Below are 20,741 nucleotides of genomic sequence, written 5' to 3'. Positions count from 1 at the left end.
AGCCCTTCATTCAACATGATGGGCGTCGCAAGGATTTCTGTGATGTTTGGCCGCTCGTGTGGATTGACGCGCAGCATGGCGTAGCAGAGGTCGCATAGGCCCTGACTGTACCTCTCTCTCGGCAGCAATTCATAGCTCCCCTCTGTCAGCACACACTGCATCAGTTTCTCCATGTTCGGGGATATGAACGGCTTCCGCAGTGCCATAACTTCATATAGCAAGACACCCATAGACCAAATATCCGCCTTATGATTGTAGTTTTCCCGGCGCCAGAGCTCAGGAGACAAATAGTACGGTGTCCCACAGAACGTTTTCCCCACATCGGAGGAAAGGCTTTGGCCGTATTGTCGCGAAAAGCCAAAGTCGCCTAACTTAATAAGCCCATTTTTTCGAAGAAAAATATTGGACGTTTTCAAATCACGATGCATAATATTCTTTCCGTGGATGTACTTCACTGCAAGACAAAGCTGCGCCAGAATGACAAGGACCTCGTTCTCCTTGTAGTAGCACGGCACAGCCTCTGCAGCGTCTTTGCGTGATGCAGACCCACTTCCATTTTTTACCCGCGAGTAATGTTTCGCACGAACCTCTACTTGTGTCTGCAGGTCTCCTGCGTCAGCGTACTCTAGTATGTGCAGCAATTGCTCATTCCGCTCATATGTGCCCAGGAGGCGAATAATATTTGGGTGCTCGCAACTCAAAATATTCACTGCTTCCGAGCGGGCAAAACTTTTATTTTTCTCCGACATGAGCGCCAAATTGCAAAGTTTGCCCACGACGATTTCATTCGTGACATTGTCGATGAGTGTCCAGACCGTACTGGAGGCGCCACGACCCAAGGGGCGGGGTTCGCGGTACTTACTCGGCAACGAGGGCCCAATGAGGGCGGGGAAACTCTCCGCAAGAAGTGTACTTCGTCGGTCCGTGCAGCTTCGACCGTCATTGGCGGCCGGGTGGCGCATCGCTCGTGCCGTTGTTGTTGTCTGCGTCATGGATGTCCACCGAACCCAAACACAAACGCCAATATTTTTTTTTTTACCGCAGCCACCACCCGCTAATATATAAATATAAAGGACAGAAAACAACAACACCAAATAATATGAGGTACGACAAAAAAAAAAAAGAAAATAATACACAAAATACGGCGCTGTCACACATGACAAACTCCACCCCCCCTTCTTTTCACCAGATCACATATTAAACAAACAAACAAATATAACAGGTGTACATACACATAACGTAGAGCAGAGACAATCCTCCCCCACCCCAAAAAAAAAAAAAACGTATGTGAGTAAGGGAGAAATGAGACAACAACAATAACAACATAAAAAACATGATCGACGATCATTCCGTGAGCCTGAAAATAAAAATCACTGCGAATGCGTTCGACTACTTCAGCTGCTGCATACACGTCATGAACCGCTGCACCACATTCTGTTGAGGTTCATTAAATCGTGGCTCTCGTGAAGTGAAGAATTTAGCACGTAGCTCACACGCATGCGCAAACTCGATTGGTGACAACTTCCCCGATCTATCCAAATCGAAAATCCGCACCAGGCAATCGGCATCCTCTCTTGTTAAATGAGAAAGTCCTTTGCACGCTTCAAGCACGCGATAAAACTCCGCACTATCAACTTCATACTCGTCCCTATTTAAAAAAGAGGTATCCAACATCCTCGTTTTGGACTCCGGTGGCTGCCGCTGCTGCTGCTGCTGCTCAAGAGGTGTGGTTAAGACCTCTGGAAGCTTCGCCCTTAAAAGGAGATTCATCCCATGAGCCACCGCGTCGCACTCAGAGAGAAAATCAAACACCTTCAGGCAGAACTCAAAAGATACAAATTCCTTCTCTACGCATTTCATCGTCCTTTCGTCGGGATTCCCCTCTACATGGGAGAAGTGTTTTTCCATCACACCCATGGGAATTTCATTACTGTTACGGCGAAAGATAATTTGTTGAAGGTCCTGCAAAGTGATGAAACCGGTGTTTCTTGGGTCGTGCAAGCCAAACTCCAGCGTCCAAACTTCCCGTCGAATCTCACAGAGCATTGACCAGAACTCATCAAACGAGATACATTTCTCACCATGCGTTCCAAAGAAGTGTTCGGCAAGCGGGGAGGCTAAAAGTGCATCCCGCGCAGCGGCTGACGCGCTCATATGCTTTTTTTTTGAATCCCCTGAGCCGTCTGTGATGGGTGTGGGTGAGGCTCCAGGGGTCGAGTATGTCATGCGCTGCTGTCGCGTTAGTGAGGGCTGCACGTTAAGAAACTGCACAGCAGGGTCCACCATCAACGCGTTCAGCATGTACAAAAACTCATGCCCCGAAAGACGGCCATCCTCGTCCCTGTCAAAGACCCCAAAGGCCATCTCTAGATGTTCGCGACGCGCTGAAAGAAGAGTGAGAAGTATACAAAATTCTTCATACGAGAAGCTACTGTCGTGGTTAATGTCCATGAGTTGAAACACATGCTCCAGACGTTGACGTACATGGGGTGGGAGGTGGTTATCTCCCCCACTTTCAAGCGACTGCCTGCTCTCCTCATCAAGAAGGCACAAACATGCGATAAGGCCAGCAGGGTCCAACTCCTCACTCCCATCTGCATTGCGCGTCGCATAGAAGTGGAATCGGGCACGTGGATCCTTTTGATTCAGTGCTTTGAAAGCAAAGCATTGCCCAAGAGAATCTTTGGCACTTACTGGATTGCGCCACCAATTATAAGCAACAAAAACGCCTCCACCACCTAATAACAGCCCTGCTGTCGCAGTAACGGCGGCTGATATGCGCCTTGTTGCAGCCATGTGTGGTTCCTTGGCATCGTAACAAATACAGGAAATAGTGGTGTTTGGATAAACAAATAATGAGAGGGAACGTCATTGAGTAGCCATGAGACATTAGAGGTTCGAATGGGCAGAAGCCAACACAAATTTTCGCCCCCCAAACAACAACAACAACAACATACATATGCTTATTAACACAAAAACAGACAAAAAAAGGGGAAAAAAGGACGCTGAGACACAGAAGGAGACAAAAAGACGAGTTAAACCCAAGAATTTGAAGAAAGAGCAAATTCCTGGTAGAGACATTACTCTTCTATCCCCTATTCTTTTTCATTAAAGCGTGAGTCAAGAAGGTCAATAAACTCGTCTAGTGAGTTACACACCGTACACATCGACTCAATCTCCGCGGGGGAAATGGTAAGGCCCACAAAATCACCCTCAGCTTGTTTTTTCTTCTCTTGAATCGCAGCAATGGCCTGCCGCACACGTTCCGCCTCGGCATCACTCAGCTTGGGTAATGGGAGCGCCTTTGCTCCAGACGCTTCGTTCGCACTCAACTTTCCTGACGTCTTCTCATTCGTGTCGCCCCCATCAGCAGGGCGGACGGACCCAAAGTGCAGTCCCAACATGTCCAGCAACGCAGGCAGCTGTATGTAGTCCATGCGCAGTTTGAGGCTGAAGCGCCCAGGCCGCACCAGCGCCGGGTCAAGCCGCTCCGGGTGGTTTGTGATCATCACCACAATGCGACCAGGAGTATCGACGGCGCCATCAAGCACATTCAGAAGCCCTGAGAGGTTTGCTGACTCCGTGGATTGCAAAAGCTTTAAAAACGAGAAATCTACTGTCTTCTCATTGTGAGCAGGATCATCCCCCAAGGATGCATGGGATTCGGCGGGGCGCTGAGACTCCAAGACGCTACGCAAGATCTGGTTGACAAGAGTTATTTGTTGCTGAGAGGCCACCCCGCCACCCTCACTGTCTTCGTTCTCTTCGTCGGTACTTTTGTCCCCGTCTTCCTCGTCGCTGTCGTCGGCGGCGACAATTTCCGTGTCGTCCCTTTTGTCAGCATCACCGCCGAATGGAATTGCTGCAGAATTCCCACAGGACTCAAGCGTTGCGGCACGATGCATGCGCACAGGCCTTTTCCGCACACGCGAGCGCACCATTGAGCTCGACGTGTCCACGTCGTCAAGGAGAAAGATGACATCCCCAACTCCAAAATAAGTGGGGTTGGAATCCCCAACGCAGTAAAACTCGCGACTGAGAAAGATGTCATAAAGTTCCTGATTTGATCGAAGAAATGCCAAATTCACAGAGACAATGTGACGTCCCGTGTACGCGGCGAGTGCTTTTACAAAAGACGTTTTGCCCGTGCCAGGCGGACCGTACAGAAGAAATCCGAGTTTCCCAGGGAACCCTTCCGTCGCAAAACGTCCCCTCTTTGCCAAAAAGTCATCCACCATCTTCAAGATTTTACGCTTCTCCGGAAAAAACAAGGTGTCAAACGTTTTTTGCTGGACAAGAGGATACCGCTTGAAGAACACACGACCTTCGCTTTCCCGCTCGCCCGGCGGCGCATGCATTTGAAGGAAAACTCTGCCATAATTCAAGACGCTTGGCAGCATCCCTACATAGAAATCCAGCGCAGCCTGCAAAAAACGTTTAATCCGCTCATCAGCATCCGAATCCCCTACGGCACGCAATAATATTGTTCGCTGCACACCTTCATTGCCATCAATTTTTTCTCGCTGCCGATCATACGTCAACTCCACACCATCCTCGCTTACTGGCACCCACGAACCTTCCACCGGCACCCGCACCAACAAATAACGCGCAAACTCCCTTTGGCTCCGCCAATTCACATCTTCACGAAACCCATCATCAGCGTCACCAAAAAAATCCACCCTAAAAGGAGAGTCATATCGCTCTTCCCATGAATGACGCAGAGGATCCATCAACAGAAGCAGTGACTTCTTATTCTTCCACACGGAGGAGGGCAGTGATGTTCGCCAAAAGTTGTGGTAAAGAAAATAAAAAATGGCATTCTGCAGAAGCGCATTACGATCCGACAAAATCCCAACCGACGCCATACACAAGTGTGCCGTGACACGGCGTACCAAATAGACACGCGAAAAATAAAAAAATTTCTCCTTTGCCACTCGGGACAATTCAGGAACAAGCACACGAAGAGCGGTACATACAAGCAAAAGGAACAACAACAGCACCTCACGTGACATCACCATCGACAAAATACGTTCCAGCACTATGGAAAACGCGAACATGATACTATCAAGAAATCCATAATCCACCGGCATAACAGAAAACACAGTTTCCTTCAGCATCACCTCCGAAACTCCACTAGAGAGAGCAAAATACAAAGAACTAAAAAAAAAAAAGAAAAGAAAAAAAAAAAAAAAAAAACCGCCCCTAATCTCGACAATTCCAACTAAAAAGTAGACAACAAAGACAACAATACATAAATAAAAAACACAACCTCAAAAGAAATAACAAACAAAAAATATTCGCACACAAACACACAAGAAAAATACCTCAAAAAAAATCAAACAAAAAAAAAACTACTACACTATGGGACTTTATATGCGCTTGGCCTGAAGGCCGCTCTAAGCGCTGGGCGTCGCCCTCGCCTTCTTGCTGCTCTTGTGCTTCTTCGCCAGCGCCTTGTTCAGGCTCGGCATCACACCACCACGCGACAGCGTCACATCCTTCAGGAGCGTGCCGAGGTCGTCGTCGTGGCGCACGGCAAGCGTCACCGTGCGGGGTGTCAGGCGCTTCGGCTTCTTTGCCTGCTGGCTCGCCGCCTTCACGGACAGCTCCAGCAGCTCGGCTGTCAGATACTCCAGCACCGCCGCCATGTACACAGCGCCCGACGCGCCGATGCGGCGGGCATACTGGCCGCGGCGCAGCAGCGAGCCCACACGGCCCACGGGGAAGATCAGACCGGCCTTCGCGGAGCGGCCGCCGCTGCGCTTCTTGGACGCCTTCTTCGCTGCCTGCTTCGGGGTTGCCATCCTTGTCTGCGAAAAACAAAAAAAACAAATAGTAATAAAGTGTGGTTAGGTTGCTTGGCTTGGCTTTGATCTTGGGAAACAAAGGGAGGAGAGAAGGGCGGGGGCAGAGGACCTGCGGCCAAAGCAGAGGAAAAAGCGCACGGCACGCCACAATGCGGCCAAGCGCCGACGCCAAGGCGCCGCAGAGACCTACACAACAGTGGGAGGAGAGGCCGTAGAAAACAAGAAGAAAACAACGAAAAAACAATCCTATTCTATGGGGCTACGTGTGGGTCACCGTGGCTCAGCGACGACGGCCACCCAGGTGCATCTAACATGTTGCGCCCCGTCTCTGCGCTTGGCCTGAAGGCCGCTCTAAGCGCTGGGCGTCGCCCTCGCCTTCTTGCTGCTCTTGTGCTTCTTCGCCAGCGCCTTGTTCAGGCTCGGCATCACACCACCACGCGACAGCGTCACATCCTTCAGGAGCGTGCCGAGGTCGTCGTCGTGGCGCACGGCAAGCGTCACCGTGCGGGGTGTCAGGCGCTTCGGCTTCTTTGCCTGCTGGCTCGCCGCCTTCACGGACAGCTCCAGCAGCTCGGCTGTCATGTACTCCAGCACCGCCGCCATGTACACAGCGCCCGACGCGCCGATGCGGCGGGCATACTGGCCGCGGCGCAGCAGCGAGCCCACACGGCCCACGGGGAAGATCAGACCGGCCTTCGCGGAGCGGCCGCCGCTGCGCTTCTTGGACGCCTTCTTCGCTGCCTGCTTCGGGGTTGCCATCCTTGTCCGCGAAAAACAAAAAAACAAATGGTGATAAAGTGTGGTTAGGTTGCTTGGCTTGGCTTTGATCTTGGGAAACAAAGGGAGGAGAGAAGGGCGGGGGCAGAGGACCTGCGGCCAAAGCAGAGGAAAAAGCGCACGGCACGCCACAATGCGGCCAAGCGCCGACGCCAAGGCGCCGCAGAGACCTACACAACAGTGGGAGGAGAGGCCGTAGAAAACAAGAAGAAAACAACGAAAAAACAATCCTATTCTATGGGGCTACGTGTGGGTCACCGTGGCTCAGCGACGACGGCCACCCAGGTGCATCTAACATGTTGCGCCCCGTCTCTGCGCTTGGCCTGAAGGCCGCTCTAAGCGCTGGGCGTCGCCCTCGCCTTCTTGCTGCTCTTGTGCTTCTTCGCCAGCGCCTTGTTCAGGCTCGGCATCACACCACCACGCGACAGCGTCACATCCTTCAGGAGCGTGCCGAGGTCGTCGTCGTGGCGCACGGCAAGCGTCACCGTGCGGGGTGTCAGGCGCTTCGGCTTCTTTGCCTGCTGGCTCGCCGCCTTCACGGACAGCTCCAGCAGCTCGGCTGTCAGGTACTCCAGCACCGCCGCCATGTACACAGCGCCCGACGCGCCGATGCGGCGGGCATACTGGCCGCGGCGCAGCAGCGAGCCCACACGGCCCACGGGGAAGATCAGACCGGCCTTCGCGGAGCGGCCGCCGCTGCGCTTCTTGGACGCCTTCTTCGCTGCCTGCTTCGGGGTTGCCATCCTTGTCTGCGAAAAACAAAAAAAACAAATAGTAATAAAGTGTGGTTAGGTTGCTTGGCTTGGCTTTGATCTTGGGAAACAAAGGGAGGAGAGAAGGGCGGGGGCAGAGGACCTGCGGCCAAAGCAGAGGAAAAAGCGCACGGCACGCCACAATGCGGCCAAGCGCCGACGCCAAGGCGCCGCAGAGACCTACACAACAGTGGGAGGAGAGGCAGTAGAAAACAAGAAGAAAACAACGAAAAAACAATCCTATTCTATGGGGCTACGTGTGGGTCACCGTGGCTCAGCGACGACGGCCACCCAGGTGCATCTAACATGTTGCGCCCCGTCTCTGCGCTTGGCCTGAAGGCCGCTCTAAGCGCTGGGCGTCGCCCTCGCCTTCTTGCTGCTCTTGTGCTTCTTCGCCAGCGCCTTGTTCAGGCTCGGCATCACACCACCACGCGACAGCGTCACATCCTTCAGGAGCGTGCCGAGGTCGTCGTCGTGGCGCACGGCAAGCGTCACCGTGCGGGGTGTCAGGCGCTTCGGCTTCTTTGCCTGCTGGCTCGCCGCCTTCACGGACAGCTCCAGCAGCTCGGCTGTCATGTACTCCAGCACCGCCGCCATGTACACAGCGCCCGACGCGCCGATGCGGCGGGCATACTGGCCGCGGCGCAGCAGCGAGCCCACACGGCCCACGGGGAAGATCAGACCGGCCTTTGCGGAGCGGCCGCCGCTGCGCTTCTTGGACGCCTTCTTCGCTGCCTGCTTCGGGGTTGCCATCCTTGTCTGCGAAAAACAAAACAAATAGCAATAAATTGTGGTTTGTTCGGTTTCTTTCCTTATTTTTTTATTTTTATTTTTATTTTTGGGTTTTGTAAATAAGAGATGAGGACTTCGTTTCGGGTAATTTGATTGCTTTTGTTTTATGATTTGTGAGTGTTAATTGGTATAATTGGTGGGTGTTTGATTTGTAAGTGAACTGTTGAATTTACATAAAATGGATTGTAGTATATTTTCTTGTTGTAGTGTAATTCTTTTTTATTTATTTTGCTTTTCATTGTCTTTTGTCGGGTATCGGCGCCTTCCATATGTGTATATTGCAGTGTTCGTGGGTGTTGAAAGTGGCATCTCTTTTGTCGTCCGAAATCGTTCTTTTTCACTTATGTACATGAATGAATTTGGCTCGCCTTTGGTATGGTGAAACGTTGAGTGGTAATCTGTGAGCTGATATCGGAGCTTGGGTGGAGGGACGTCGTATAAGTTCGGTGGATTGTAGGTGTCAGGCCATGTGTGGGAATTCGGCAATGGTGTGCAGCCGGTGGGTACATGAGGTTGAGCTTCGACGGAGGTAAGTTGTTTTTTTTCGTTCAGCTCCTTTATGGGGGTTTCGTAGCCATTTGTGCTTTTGTGCGGCCTTTCGCTTTTCATGTTTGTAGTCAAAGGGTTGCTCCCCAGAATCATCGCGTCTGCGACTGCTGGATGTTGCGTTGCCCTCGAGAACCAAATGGCTGGCAAGAAGTGGTGTCGTGTATTCCATGCACTGACTATGTGATTGCGTCCGTGCGGATCACTGGGGTCGTTATACTCCAATTGCCCCGCCCCACCCAGTGTTGGGCATCCAAAGTAAAACGTCTCCTTATTGAAACGTTGTTCCGTGCCTGTGGCCTTTACTGCAAGAAGGGAGGTGGCAGTTTCTCTGTTCTGCACTGCTTTGCTGTCTTTTTTGTCGCTGACAGATGCCCACGGAATTGAAGTATTATCATTCTGTGGGTGGGTGCCAAAGGAGTCACCGATCCCAACTTGGTCGGTCGTCTCATCGACGACGACGGCACGTGTCACGGTGGGCGAGAACAACAAGGATTGCGCAAGCCTGCCTGGCAGCGGGAGGCGCTGCGCCACCTCAGTTTCCACGTCGGCCAAGTGCGCAACCTGAAACTTCTTGCTGTTTGTTTTCCCCGTGTAAAGCCGTCTCTGCCGCTTCGGTAGATGGCCGGGAAGGTACCGTTGCAGGCTCGGATGGAGGGCCTGGATGTTGACATTCATCGAGGCAAAAGAGAGACGCCGCAACACACACAAAAAAAAAGAGGTGTATTTTGCGTGCTTATCAGAGCCTAGGGGCAGAGCAGCGCCAATTTCCCCTTTCCAGTGTTTTTCCTTTCGGCCTCTCTGTGCGCACAAAACTTAAATAAGAAACAAAAAAAAAAAAAAAAAGAACTTGGTGCAGCCAGAGGAAATCAGCAAATTTATTACATTTGCTTCAATTAAAGTAAGAAAAAACAAAAAACAAAACAAAAAACAAAACAAACAAAAAAAAAAAAAAACAAAAGTGGGAGTTGCAATGACGGGCTCACTTCATCAACTGTTATCATGAGCTGTGCTCCTTCATCGACTTTTCCCTGGCAAAAATGCCGGTGTGAAGCAACGTGACTTCATTTTTCTGTACGAATTCTATCAACTCCCGCAGCACATGCAAAAGACGAACGGCTCTTTCATTGTGAAGAAGGTGCTCAATGCGGCGACGCTCGATGCGCTCCATGGAGCGCCGCATGTGTACTTCCCCACCTGAAAAAAGTCCCAATTTCCAGTTTGCTGTTCCCATCGTAAGTTCAACATACGCCTGACGAACTTCTGTAAAGTCCCGGCGGCGTAAGTGCTGCACCATACAAAAGATACTGTCCGCAATTTTCGGCGGCACAATACGCAAGTTCTCGTCACCCTTTGAAGCATCATCCCCTGAAAAACGCAAGACCACGCCCATATCATGGAGTATATATGCGAGGAAGTCAAGCATGTTTTGCCGCACACGATATGCCTCTTGCCATGCTTGCAAGGCCAGCGCCACTTCACGTCCTCGTGTGTTGCGTACAGTAATAGGCAGCGCATGGCGTGAGAGCAGGTAGACGTTGTAAGACCACCCATTCTCACTAACTTCGTTCCCTTCTTTCCCCCGAAGTGCTATGACCCAATGCCAACACAACGCAAGCCAGAGGGTACGCAATGTGGTGACAAAGTCCTCAACTTGCGGAGGAAACAAAATGGGCAAGTTGCTTGAGCTCCTCAGTGCAGAAACAAGGTTGTGTTCTTCCTCTTCACACGTACTAATCAACGTAGCAGTTGCATCCGATGAACGTTGCAGGCGCTGTTCAAGAAATTGACACAGTGGCAGTGGCAAGCCACTCATTTCATACACCTCTGATTCCTTTTTGATATCTATTTTATCTATCGAGGTGGCAGCTAACTCCATATTCCGTGACATGGCCTCTGCACATTGCAACACCACTTCCTCGGCTAAGTGCCGTCGCTCCAAAAATTCTGTCTCTGTTAGAGTCTTTGAACTTGCCTTTTCTACGGAGGGTTGGTCGGACGGCATATCGGCGGGCCCATTTCTTTCATTTATAGTGGGGTTGTACGCCGTGTTTTCCTTATCGTGAGGGGAACGCTGCCGTTTGCGCTCCTCATGGTTCGCACGCGCTTCGCGAGCGGCAACATCGTAGACGCTGCTAGAAGACTCTTTAGTATCAGGTTTTGCATCCGAGGAGGGAGGAGTACTAGTCGTGGTTGTAGTAGCCACCGCCTTATTTTTTAGACGTTTCTGAAGACCAGCAAAACTCATTTGTTTCCTCCAGACTTTCGGTTTGTCTCCCTTCCCTTGCTTCTTTCATGTAAAAAGAGAAACACGGGTAAAGCAGGGGGTAGCGGGGCGGTAAAAGAAAAAGCTACAGCGATACGAATAGAGTCAGGGGATGGGAAACATGGAATGGTCATCACGCATCCGAAAAAAAGAAAATAACAAAATCACCGAGTAGAAAAAGAAGAAGAAGAAAAAAACAAATAGGAGAAAGAAAAGGGAAATCTTCTCTCCAAGTGCGGAAATTTTGAGTCCCCCGCACCCGTCGAGTATCACCCACACGACGTCCCAAAAGGATGACGATATCCCCGTTCCGCGTCTTGCCATGCCGGTTCCAATTGCCATCTTTTACGCAACGGGAAAAAATGAGGGGGTTGGTGTCCCCACAGCCTATGTCCACCGCGAGACAGAATGACTGAGGCATTAGAAGGATATCATTGCGGTGCGCATTTTTTATTTTTTATTTTCGAGAGACTTATACAGTTGAAGAACTGCATCCTTCTTTACCTTCCAAACTGTGATGCCCATCAACTACAAAAGGAAAAAAAAAGCACCAAAAAAAAAAAAAAAAAGTGGCATTTTTTCAATGGTCAATTCCTTTTCCCGCCCCTCACTTCCGCAAAATACCAATGAAAGAATACACGCACATACAAAAACAAAAACAAAAACAAAAACAAAAAAGGCATGCAGGTAAAGGAAAACAAGGTAAACCTCTACACTCATTCTCCTCATTTTGTTTTTTTTGCTGCTGTTTTCTACATATTTAAAGAGCTGAACCAAAAGGGAGTAAAAAGTATGGAACATGGTGGCGTACGCAAAACTGCTCTCCGAAAATAAAATACATCCCAATGACTCGCATCGCCTCCAAAAGCGGAATCCCTGCCCCCCTTCTCTATTTTTTTTTCTTGTTGTGTTTTTCTTTCACTCCTCTTTCGCAAATAATGACAATTTGTTTTTGTTGCATGAATCCACATCATCGGTTGTGCTATACCGCGTTAGACGGCTTGAGGCGCCTTCGTGCCGCTACCATGGAAGCCGCTTCGCCATTCTCATCTGCTCCAAATGTTGGGCCCTTGACCACTTCGTCCACGGCCGGGTTGTACTCCGGCGTGGCAATGAAGCGTTTAAACAAATGCTCTAGACGCGTACGTAGCCCTTTAAGTGAACACGCTGTACGGCCACGTTGCAACAAGTCAGACTCACGATCCACAAGTTCCACTATCTGTTTTGTTAACGGCGAGTCAAATTCCTTCACAGTCCACTTGATATGCAACAGCACGTCAAGGCGGGCTTCAACGGAGGACGGTGTCTCCGTCAATGCCACATATAACTCCCGCAATTCGCGCGCACGCTCCGCAGCCCGTGTGGTGACAGAGACTATTCCACACTGTTTGGGGGCTGTCATGAGAGACAGAATATCCTCAAAACGGCGTGCGCGGCGGTTTTGCACAACCCCACGACGAAGTGTTTCAAGTTCCTGAAGAAGATGCAGCTCCCTCTTTGTGAGTTCTGTAAGCGCAGCACGCTTTGCCACCTCGCTAAGTGTTCTGTCTGTGAGGATGCGCGTTGTCTCAGCCGCCCGCCACGCCTCCAACTCACGGCGAAGCGTAGAAAAATCATCGGCAGTGCGTGGTGTCGCACGACGTCTGCGTTCAAACTCTTCGCGAAGTTTCTTTTCAGCCTCTTCCGCTGCGGCCTGTGCGGCAGCTCTTTCCAAGAAGGCCTGTCGTGCTGCAAAAAGCTCGCGGTATACCTGGCGCGCCTTCCATTTTCTATACATCTTCTGCATTATTATCACCTTTTCTGTTTGCAACGCAAGCAACTGCACCGAAGAAAAGTACATTCTTGCAATGACAATTTCATCATAATTATCATCCGCCTCGTAATCGGGCCGCGCTGTCTGTGTGCTACACTCCCGTAGTGTCTGGCAGCTCCGTGACACACCATATGTTTGCGTCCTCCGCGAAACGCCATCACGTGGAAGGGGGCCGTACTGCAGATCCTCAAGACTTGTATCTCCAGGTGCTCTCAGCTGTGTTGACGCGTGAAGAAAGACACGCGAGGGATCCTTCTTAAGGCGATAACCTCCCAGAAAGGGCATGCGAGTCCCGGTTGGTTCGTGCAGAAGCACCACTGAAACAATGTCTTTGCTCTTGTTTCTCTGCCGGAATTCATTGATGGCCTCATCAAAGGTTAATCCGCGTTTACGGGCGGCAACAAGGTCAGCCGGAGAAATGTCATCTGGCCGTGAGCGTAACTGCAAGCACCGTACGACATTGTCGTCCTTCCTGAGCTTCTGAAGATGAGGTGGCATTTTATCTTCACTGAAGTGTACATCCACCCACAGACGCCCTTTTGCTGGTAACTCGCCTATCTCATAGTCTATTGTCTCCCCAAAGCGAATGCGCTTGCCTTTACAGTAAACTTTTATCACCTCTGGATGTGTCCCGAGATTTGAAGCGACCGACTCGTACACGAACCTCGTGGCGATTTTACCACCCGGGGAACCTGGAGCTTTCACCAAGATCCGAAACCCCGTCGGGTACACCGTGGCGTCAACAATCACGTCATTCTGTGCGTAAACAATATAGCCGTTAGAGGACACCTCGGCTGCAGAAGTAACAGCCGCAGGAGATGCAGTAGGGGCGGGTACTGAAGAAGTTGGTGAAGGATGATCTTCCCCAAGTTCCGCTTGAGTCCCATGGGAAGGTTGCTGTGGCTGCATGATCTCTTCTTCCTCAATACTCGTCGGTATGGTAGCGACTGGAGCCGGAATCACTTCTAGTTCTTCGCGGGGCTTGCGCTCCGACGACACCTCTGCACCAACCAGATTCGGCTTTAATTCCTCGCCCCCCTCAGAAGCCTCTCTCTCCTCCTGTTGCAAAGGCTCTTCCACAACAGCACCCGACTGCACTGCCTGGATGTTTTCGTTTGTTTCTTCTATTGCTTCTACACGCGGAGCTTGCACCTCATTTGCGGTCTGCTGCACCGGTTGCTCTTTATCACCACGGAGCACTGGTGTATCCTGGGATTCCGACGGCGGTGCACCATCATTGGCGTCCATAGATGTAAGCTCGCTTTTTGAAAGAAGTATGTGCTTTACCTACCGTTTTCCCCTACTCTTCCTCATACCAAATACACAGAGGAGAAATAAAGGCAGGAGAAAAAACTTTGATAGAACAGTAAAAACCTAGATATTAACGTATAATCGCTTTTTCTTTTGAAATCTTTTAGCTGCTAAACCTCACATTTCTCTTGTTCACCATCCCAAAATAAGATGCCTGACATCCACCGAAGCAAAGAGAAAGGGTGTAAAGAATTATTTCCAATCATCCATTCTTTTCTTATTCAAAGCCCCGTACTTTACCATCTGCAGCCATCTTTTCGTGTTTCTCTAGTAGGGACAGTTCATCCTGCACAAGCTTCTCATTTTGCGTTGAATAGATATTGTACAAGCCTATGCCAACTGCTGCGCTCACCACTAAGCCACTTATGGCACGAAGCATAAGCAATGCCGCAAGAGGAAAAAATCCCGTTAGACTCAACGCGCCCCCCTGCCTATTCAACTAAATAAAATACCTTTTTATTGCAGTCAATAAAGTACCAATAAACCGGACGGGGAAAACAGTAATAAAAAAAAAGAGACATAAAAGGTTTGGCCAGCAATAAGAGAACGACTCAAGCCACAGATAGGGTGAAAACCGCAGTGACGTGAACCCAATTGAGCAAAATTCTAATAATTCATTTCGTTGGTGCAGGGTGAAGGAAAAATAGAGAATAACAAAAAATGCAACCCCCTCTTATTCCTTTTTTAATCAAATACAAAAAGAAAAAATTGCTAAACCTCCTCTATTACCCATTCCTCGGTGTTTCCCTGCGGACAACTGTGATTTTTAAAGAGCCGCAAAGAAGTATAGATGGGGCAAAAAAGGTAGAATACGCGAGCAATCCGACGCACAAAAGCCATCTCATTACGCACACCCTCCCGCTTTAAGACACTCCATAATTTCCTCATGAACCTTTGAAGCATCCCGTAGATCAAATATAGGATCACCCGTTTCCACTCTCCTCACGGTCTCAGCGTTATGATACAGGTTGCTGAGGGCATCCACCGCTTCCTGGCGCTCAAAAATCAGAGATAGGGGCAATTGCACCAGAGTTGGCGGTGGGGACGACGGATTGTGTTCATGAGGAGCGGGCGCTGGAGGTGGTACCGCAGCGTTTGCCTTTCGGTTTGTTGCGTCTTCCGCACGCGCAAGCGCACGTTGCCCTATCCATTTCCTCGTGGTTTGCTGCGATGGTTTAGACATTTTGAAATGGCACCTCCCCTTATTTTACCCAATTAACTTTTATTGTTTTTGTCGCTTAGCTTACTTCCGACCACAGAGTAAGAAAAAAAATTAGAAAGCAAAAACAATAAAAAATGATTAAGAACAGGCTTGCAAGTCACAAATGCCCTCCGGTATATATATATATATATATTAGCATAACGGTATTAGATTATGGTCGGTACGCAAATCTTGTTTTCTACATTTTATTCCCTTTTTTTGCTTGTGTGTGCATTTCTGTTTTATTTTTAGTAAAATCGTACAATCTCAATGATGTACGGAATAATACCAATAATAATAATAATAATAATAATAATAATAATAATAATAATAATAATAATAATAAATGGAGAAAGAATGGAGAATTCAAGTAAAATAATAGAAATCAGCAAGGAAAAAATCCAGCATTTTACACATACGTAAGCCAATGCCTCCATGTCCCCACTTTACTGCGAATATCAGTAAGGGCCAATGCATCCACAGGATCCATACGTTCATCGCAGCCCACATCGGCTAAAGCAGCGGGAAGCTTTTCATTTATGAGCTTGTTCACCTCAGCCGCACTCAGCATTTTTGCGGATCCCCGGTCCCCGTTCTCCCCCCGGCTTCCGCCCCAGGCACTACGTATTCGTGGTTCATATAGGTCTATACGCCAACGAAGATAGCCGTAAGCGCCACGACGCCGTGGGGACGTCAAAGGAAACATTAGCTTATCTTTCCCAGCCCTTTTTTCTCGAAGCCTGCCTGACTTAATAGTACCATTAGGCTCACCATTGCCGGTTAAGAAGTATTCCTTTGCCAATGACGATATAAAGGCACCAGTTAGAAGAGGAGAACCCCATGGTGACGAATTTGTATCGGTGAGCGTATCTCCGATTACCATCGGAGTTTCACGTCTCCACTTTATCCATAAATCATAAACAATCCTCTGCCATCCACTAGAGACCTGAGTAGAGGCTTCCTTACCATGCTTTTTCGTATCCTCCATGAAAGGTACGGCCGTTGTCAGAAGAAAAATTCGCTGAAGTGCGGGAGCTGTTTTCTCAGATTCTTGGAATGCTCGCCATTCCAAACGTGTCAACTCATTTTCCATTTCTCTTCTTGCAATACTTTCCAATTCCGCCTCATTATCAAGATTGACCGAGTCAGGCGCCGATCGTGACAATGCTTCACAAAACGCCTTAAAGGCGCCGGCATCTCTAAGGTCTTTTAGCTGTTGAGCATTGAAAGAAAAAATACTGTCTTCTGTAGAAGTTGTTATTGGGGCCCCAGGATGTCTTTTGTAACGTTGTATTTCGGTATACCGAGCTGATGGTGACACGTTTCCGGACGAAAATGAGATGATTGGGCGATCAACAGAAAGAGAAGCAAATAAATCACGTTTTCCATGGTCAGTCGCAATACTATCTATTGTAAAAATTGGAGGTTGTGCAATTATAGACTGCGTAAATGACACCATATTTCCATGGACGGCACGGGTCAGAGAGGCATTAGACCGCCGCAACATTGACGTTAATGGCGCATCAGGCCACCTAAAACAATACGACTGTTCATCATAAAGCAAACTTACCTGTAGCTTATGCTCAACATCTACAGAGCGTTCTTCTGCCGGGTCAAGAGGTCTGTATCGCTTCCTAAGCATTTTTAAAAAGAATACATAGCCTCTTCTCTCAATTTTTATCCTTATTAGTTTAAATTTCAAAAATTATTATCAAGAAAAAAAAAAAAAAAAAAAAAAAAAAAAAAAAAATAAATAAATAAATAAAATAATAAATAAATAAATAAATAAAAAATGAAAGATATTAGGAACACATAACGCGAGAAGAAACCAATAATGCTGAATTCACATAGTTAATTCCGTACATGAAAGCATATGAAATGTATGCACCTAGCATTACTAGGATTAACCCTTTTCGTTGCTTTCCTCCTGTCTTTGCAGTTGCTACACCTTTACCCCCTTTTTTTCCTCTGTGTACTCACTGCAAAGGCCCTATAAAAGGGCGTTTGCAGCCACTGCGCTAGATACCATCTGCACTGATAGCAGGCACATCTAGAACCGTGGGCTCCGTAGATAATCCAGCACGCTTCATGGATAGTAGAGAAGCGTAAGGTATCGAGGTACGATCGGGAAGCACCATCTCTGGATCTTCAGCCAAGGTAAGGATTAAATGAGAAGACCGCTTCGTTTTCCAGGCATAGTATCCTCGGCTGCGAATGTCAATCTGCTTGTCTGTTGGACCTGGAAAACAAGAAATGTGTGCGATGCGTAAGTTATCTTTTTCAAGCCCTTTCGCTTCAGCTCCTTGCTGGGCAATTTCAAGAGCCCGAAAAACAATTTGATGCCCTTTCCGCATGGACAGTTTGCATTGCGCCATAGCCTCACGCAACGACAATCCACGTATAACGCTAATTTCAATGTCAAGTTTTTTCCAGCTTGAAGGAACCGCCTTCATCAGAAGTGTGTACTGTGGTAATCGCTCCAGAGAAGCTTTTAACTCAGTTTCTAACCGTTCACAATAAAGCCCCCAGTTTACCTTATGCATTACACCTTCTTCTTCGACCAGGGCGTATCGATCTTCAGTGATACGCTGACTGTTCACAACACGTTCCCACCGATTGACATCTGGAAGGTTTACTTTGGTAAGCCAAACCGATTTCCATAGGCTACGGTCAAGCAAGATGCGTGGAGTTGTACCTCTATGTCTTTGAATGGCAAAAGGTCGAATAGAAAAGTACTGCTTCTTGTACCAAACATTACGAGCTCCGTGTTTCTGTGTGTACAAAAACTGAGACCCCACATTGGTGCGACGGGGAAGTATATGCCCCATGGCAAAACGAGGTGCTGGTTTTGGCATTCTGAAAAAAAAAAAAAAAAATGCCAGATAAATTCGGTTCAGTTTAACTGACACTCACTAAGTTTATTTTCTATCAAAAAATCAGCCAAGGGAAAAAGTAGGAGTTATTTCATAAGTTTTTTTAATTCGTTTTTTTCCGTCTTTTGAACAGTTGCTGCAAGAAGGACTTTTCACAGAAATTAATAAAAAATAAAATAAACACGCCCCCACCCAAACAAACAAACAAACAGAAAAAAAAAAAAAAAAAAAAAAAAAAAAAAATAGGTGCTCTAATTAATACAATTCCCAACTCACCGATTATGCCGTGGGCTAACTAGTGGTGTTGGAAAACTCACTTTCGCCGATTTCACAATGGCCAAGGAGTCAGGCCGTCGAGAAAGCGCACGTTGCCGGGCAACAGCACCCAGATGGGATTATCACCGGTCAAATTCCGCCGTTCAACATGCGGCTTTCAGTGCCACAGCAGCGACGGATTGACCTGCCATTGCGCGGCATGCCACGGGCATTGACCTGACATCGTTAAAACCGGCCAAAGTGAACTCTGCGAGGAGACAATTCTGCAATTACTTCGCTGCCCGGCTCTGCAGGCTCATAGACAAAAGCATGGCGTGGAGACCGTTTTTGCTGAGAGGCTGCATAGTGGAAGCATGCTCCATTAGCTATTCTATGCATTATCCAAAGAGGAGAATATGGTTCCTTTTCACATATAAATTTGGTAGGGAAGAAATTGTTCTAAAATGGTGTCTGGCGTGTAAGCCTTCAAATTAATTTAAGAGACTGTAAATAACAACGACAAAGAACAACTTCCCCTGGGACTGTACAGAAAAAGGCAAAATAAACACCAAAAAGAGCAACTCCCACAATCAAAAGGCACGATTCGCTCTCTCCCCAGACAAAAACATGCATAAAAAGGAGAGAGGAAACAAAGGAAAATCAAAGGCATTTATGGCTGTATAGTAAACAATAAGATTAATAATAAAGTTAGGAACAGTAGTATTAATGGTAGTAATCAAATTATTAATAATATTAATGATAATCTTCCTCTTCCTTTCGCTCTAAACACTGTGCTAACAACGTCCAATACAGTAAGACTCACTAATATTTACTCATTTTAAAATTCAAACTTCATTGATCTATGATGATGGAAGCTAACCACCACCAAATGGCTGTGTAAACTTCCGAGAAATAACGGTCATAAAGACGGACGTGAAAATAAAATAAAAATAGATAAAATAATAATAATAATAATAATAATAATAATAATAATAATAATAATAATAATAATAATAATAATAATAATAATAATAATAATAATAATAATAATAATAATAATAATAATAAGCTATTATTACCTCTCGGTGTGTCCTCACATTACTACGAACTAAGAACAACAAAATAGAGAGGAGTGAAAACAGGAAAAAAGCACCTCAAGAAACCAACTTATTCTTCAATCCTTCCTTGATTGACCCATTGGTTTAGAAGACCCACCTGAACATGGTTTCAAACTATATTCTCGAGGTGCCTCTTTACCAAAAAGAGGGCGACCTCTTTCGTTGACTTGTTTTTCTTCTTCAACAACCTCACTACTAAATTCGGCAGGGTTCGCTGCGAGGGGTGGTGGTTGTTTGCTCCCTATGAGTGCCAAAATATGTTTCATCGGCACATACCTTTTCAAAAAAGAATGCAACGCTACCTGGTCCAACGAGGGTCTATCTTCTGGATGGAGTGACATAAGCCACAAAGTCAACTCTTTTGCCTCTTCACTAACTGAATCAGGCAGCTTGCAAATACGTCCCATTTTAATACGTTCTTCAAGCTCTCTTGCATCTGTTGTATATCCAAACGGAAAGCAACTGGTCAATAAAACGTAAAGAATGCACCCCATAGACCAAATATCCGCTTTAAAAGCATCATAGGTACCGCAAAAAACTTCCGGTGCCACATAAGCAAGGGTTCCGGTAAGCGTATGGGCATACTCATCAATTTGTGCGTGGAAGTTGCTTTGTTTATGTAGCCGACTTAGTCCAAAATCGGATATTTTCAGCACATTTCCTTCAGTTAAAAGGAGATTTTCTGGTTTTAAGTCCCTATGTGCCACACCATTTTGGTGGCAAGCACGAACACCAGCTAGAAGTTGAAAAAACAAACCAGATACCACCTCTTCTTCAAGGGAGCTATCTTGAGAAAGAACTAGACTACAAACATCTCCTCCAAAGACGGGCTCAAGAATAATGTAATAATTATTAGGACTCTCCAAAATTTCTACCAATTGAACAATATTGCGATGCTTTAATCTACGAAGAATCGAAATTTCCACACGAATGTCATTTTCTACACGTTGATTGCTCTTGGGTATTATTTTCGCCACAAAACATGCGTCAGTAGGAATATGTCTTACTCTTTTAACTTTGCTAAACGCGCCTGTACCGACGGTTTCAAATATTTCGTATTCACCAACCCTTCCCATAAGTATGCTGTTTATTATATTGACTTTACAATTACTACCGAACAGGAAGGAACAAACAGGGTGAAAAAAAAAAAAAAAAAAAAAAAAAAAAAAAAAAAAAAAACCCAAAAACCAAACCAAAAAAAAAAAAAAACCAACCAAAAACCCCCCTTTT

The 20,741-nt window shown here is 47.4% G+C and overlaps 14 protein-coding genes across 14 annotated transcripts, besides 18 other annotated features; all 14 read right to left on the bottom strand.

Annotated features, from left to right (window-relative positions):
* Tc00.1047053510525.139 (protein kinase, putative) lies at positions 1 to 992 on the bottom strand (the record flags this gene model as incomplete). Its single annotated transcript, XM_805028.1, has 1 exon — positions 1 to 992. A coding segment is annotated over one exon (992 nt), but the record flags the coding sequence as incomplete, so codon positions are not given.
* Positions 1 to 16,425: a sequence feature (heterozygous, Esmeraldo-like haplotype).
* On the bottom strand, positions 1,390 to 2,796 carry Tc00.1047053510525.130 (hypothetical protein, conserved; the record flags this gene model as incomplete). The annotated part of the gene is made up of 1 exon (XM_805027.1): positions 1,390 to 2,796. One exon carries the CDS (start codon positions 2,794 to 2,796, stop codon positions 1,390 to 1,392), a length of 1,407 nt encoding a protein of 468 aa, XP_810120.1.
* Positions 1,695 to 1,718: a microsatellite.
* Positions 3,096 to 5,117, bottom strand: Tc00.1047053510525.120 (hypothetical protein, conserved; the record flags this gene model as incomplete). Its single annotated transcript, XM_805026.1, has 1 exon — positions 3,096 to 5,117. One exon carries the CDS (start codon positions 5,115 to 5,117, stop codon positions 3,096 to 3,098), a length of 2,022 nt encoding a protein of 673 aa, XP_810119.1.
* Positions 5,160 to 5,196: a microsatellite.
* On the bottom strand, positions 5,397 to 5,804 carry Tc00.1047053510525.110 (histone H2A, putative; the record flags this gene model as incomplete). Its single annotated transcript, XM_805025.1, has 1 exon — positions 5,397 to 5,804. The coding sequence occupies one exon, from the start codon at positions 5,802 to 5,804 to the stop codon at positions 5,397 to 5,399; it is 408 nt and encodes a 135-aa protein (XP_810118.1).
* Positions 6,159 to 6,566, bottom strand: Tc00.1047053510525.100 (histone H2A, putative; the record flags this gene model as incomplete). The annotated part of the gene is made up of 1 exon (XM_805024.1): positions 6,159 to 6,566. The coding sequence occupies one exon, from the start codon at positions 6,564 to 6,566 to the stop codon at positions 6,159 to 6,161; it is 408 nt and encodes a 135-aa protein (XP_810117.1).
* Positions 6,920 to 7,327, bottom strand: Tc00.1047053510525.90 (histone H2A, putative; the record flags this gene model as incomplete). The annotated part of the gene is made up of 1 exon (XM_805023.1): positions 6,920 to 7,327. One exon carries the CDS (start codon positions 7,325 to 7,327, stop codon positions 6,920 to 6,922), a length of 408 nt encoding a protein of 135 aa, XP_810116.1.
* On the bottom strand, positions 7,682 to 8,089 carry Tc00.1047053510525.80 (histone H2A, putative; the record flags this gene model as incomplete). The annotated part of the gene is made up of 1 exon (XM_805022.1): positions 7,682 to 8,089. The coding sequence occupies one exon, from the start codon at positions 8,087 to 8,089 to the stop codon at positions 7,682 to 7,684; it is 408 nt and encodes a 135-aa protein (XP_810115.1).
* Positions 8,154 to 8,176: a microsatellite.
* Positions 8,348 to 9,352, bottom strand: Tc00.1047053510525.70 (hypothetical protein, conserved; the record flags this gene model as incomplete). The annotated part of the gene is made up of 1 exon (XM_805021.1): positions 8,348 to 9,352. One exon carries the CDS (start codon positions 9,350 to 9,352, stop codon positions 8,348 to 8,350), a length of 1,005 nt encoding a protein of 334 aa, XP_810114.1.
* Positions 9,578 to 9,635: a microsatellite.
* On the bottom strand, positions 9,675 to 10,922 carry Tc00.1047053510525.60 (hypothetical protein, conserved; the record flags this gene model as incomplete). The annotated part of the gene is made up of 1 exon (XM_805020.1): positions 9,675 to 10,922. The coding sequence occupies one exon, from the start codon at positions 10,920 to 10,922 to the stop codon at positions 9,675 to 9,677; it is 1,248 nt and encodes a 415-aa protein (XP_810113.1).
* Positions 11,111 to 11,161: a sequence feature (CT-rich).
* Positions 11,473 to 11,509: a sequence feature (T-rich).
* Positions 11,587 to 11,617: a microsatellite.
* On the bottom strand, positions 11,923 to 14,001 carry Tc00.1047053510525.50 (hypothetical protein, conserved; the record flags this gene model as incomplete). The annotated part of the gene is made up of 1 exon (XM_805019.1): positions 11,923 to 14,001. The coding sequence occupies one exon, from the start codon at positions 13,999 to 14,001 to the stop codon at positions 11,923 to 11,925; it is 2,079 nt and encodes a 692-aa protein (XP_810112.1).
* On the bottom strand, positions 14,909 to 15,247 carry Tc00.1047053510525.40 (hypothetical protein, conserved; the record flags this gene model as incomplete). The annotated part of the gene is made up of 1 exon (XM_805018.1): positions 14,909 to 15,247. The coding sequence occupies one exon, from the start codon at positions 15,245 to 15,247 to the stop codon at positions 14,909 to 14,911; it is 339 nt and encodes a 112-aa protein (XP_810111.1).
* Positions 15,401 to 15,421: a sequence feature (AT_rich).
* Positions 15,547 to 15,611: a microsatellite.
* Tc00.1047053510525.30 (hypothetical protein, conserved) lies at positions 15,675 to 16,907 on the bottom strand (the record flags this gene model as incomplete). Its single annotated transcript, XM_805017.1, has 1 exon — positions 15,675 to 16,907. One exon carries the CDS (start codon positions 16,905 to 16,907, stop codon positions 15,675 to 15,677), a length of 1,233 nt encoding a protein of 410 aa, XP_810110.1.
* Positions 16,426 to 17,598: a sequence feature (areas merged during assembly that could not be assigned to a particular haplotype. This can correspond to areas where the two haplotypes were merged or to regions with more than two copies in the genome that were merged during assembly.).
* Positions 16,979 to 17,058: a microsatellite.
* On the bottom strand, positions 17,284 to 18,120 carry Tc00.1047053510525.20 (hypothetical protein, conserved; the record flags this gene model as incomplete). Its single annotated transcript, XM_805016.1, has 1 exon — positions 17,284 to 18,120. The coding sequence occupies one exon, from the start codon at positions 18,118 to 18,120 to the stop codon at positions 17,284 to 17,286; it is 837 nt and encodes a 278-aa protein (XP_810109.1).
* Positions 17,599 to 20,741: a sequence feature (heterozygous, Esmeraldo-like haplotype).
* Positions 18,297 to 18,319: a sequence feature (AT_rich).
* Positions 18,333 to 18,381: a microsatellite.
* Positions 19,080 to 19,157: a microsatellite.
* Positions 19,332 to 19,461: a microsatellite.
* On the bottom strand, positions 19,568 to 20,587 carry Tc00.1047053510525.10 (protein kinase, putative; the record flags this gene model as incomplete). The annotated part of the gene is made up of 1 exon (XM_805015.1): positions 19,568 to 20,587. The coding sequence occupies one exon, from the start codon at positions 20,585 to 20,587 to the stop codon at positions 19,568 to 19,570; it is 1,020 nt and encodes a 339-aa protein (XP_810108.1).
* Positions 20,651 to 20,720: a microsatellite.

This window comes from Trypanosoma cruzi, genomic scaffold (assembly GCF_000209065.1).
Source record: "Trypanosoma cruzi strain CL Brener 1047053516775 genomic scaffold, whole genome shotgun sequence".
NCBI classification, from domain to species: domain Eukaryota; phylum Euglenozoa; class Kinetoplastea; order Trypanosomatida; family Trypanosomatidae; genus Trypanosoma; species Trypanosoma cruzi.
The sequence above is the reverse complement of the archived record's forward strand: the minus strand, read 5'-3'. Positions and strand labels throughout refer to the sequence as shown.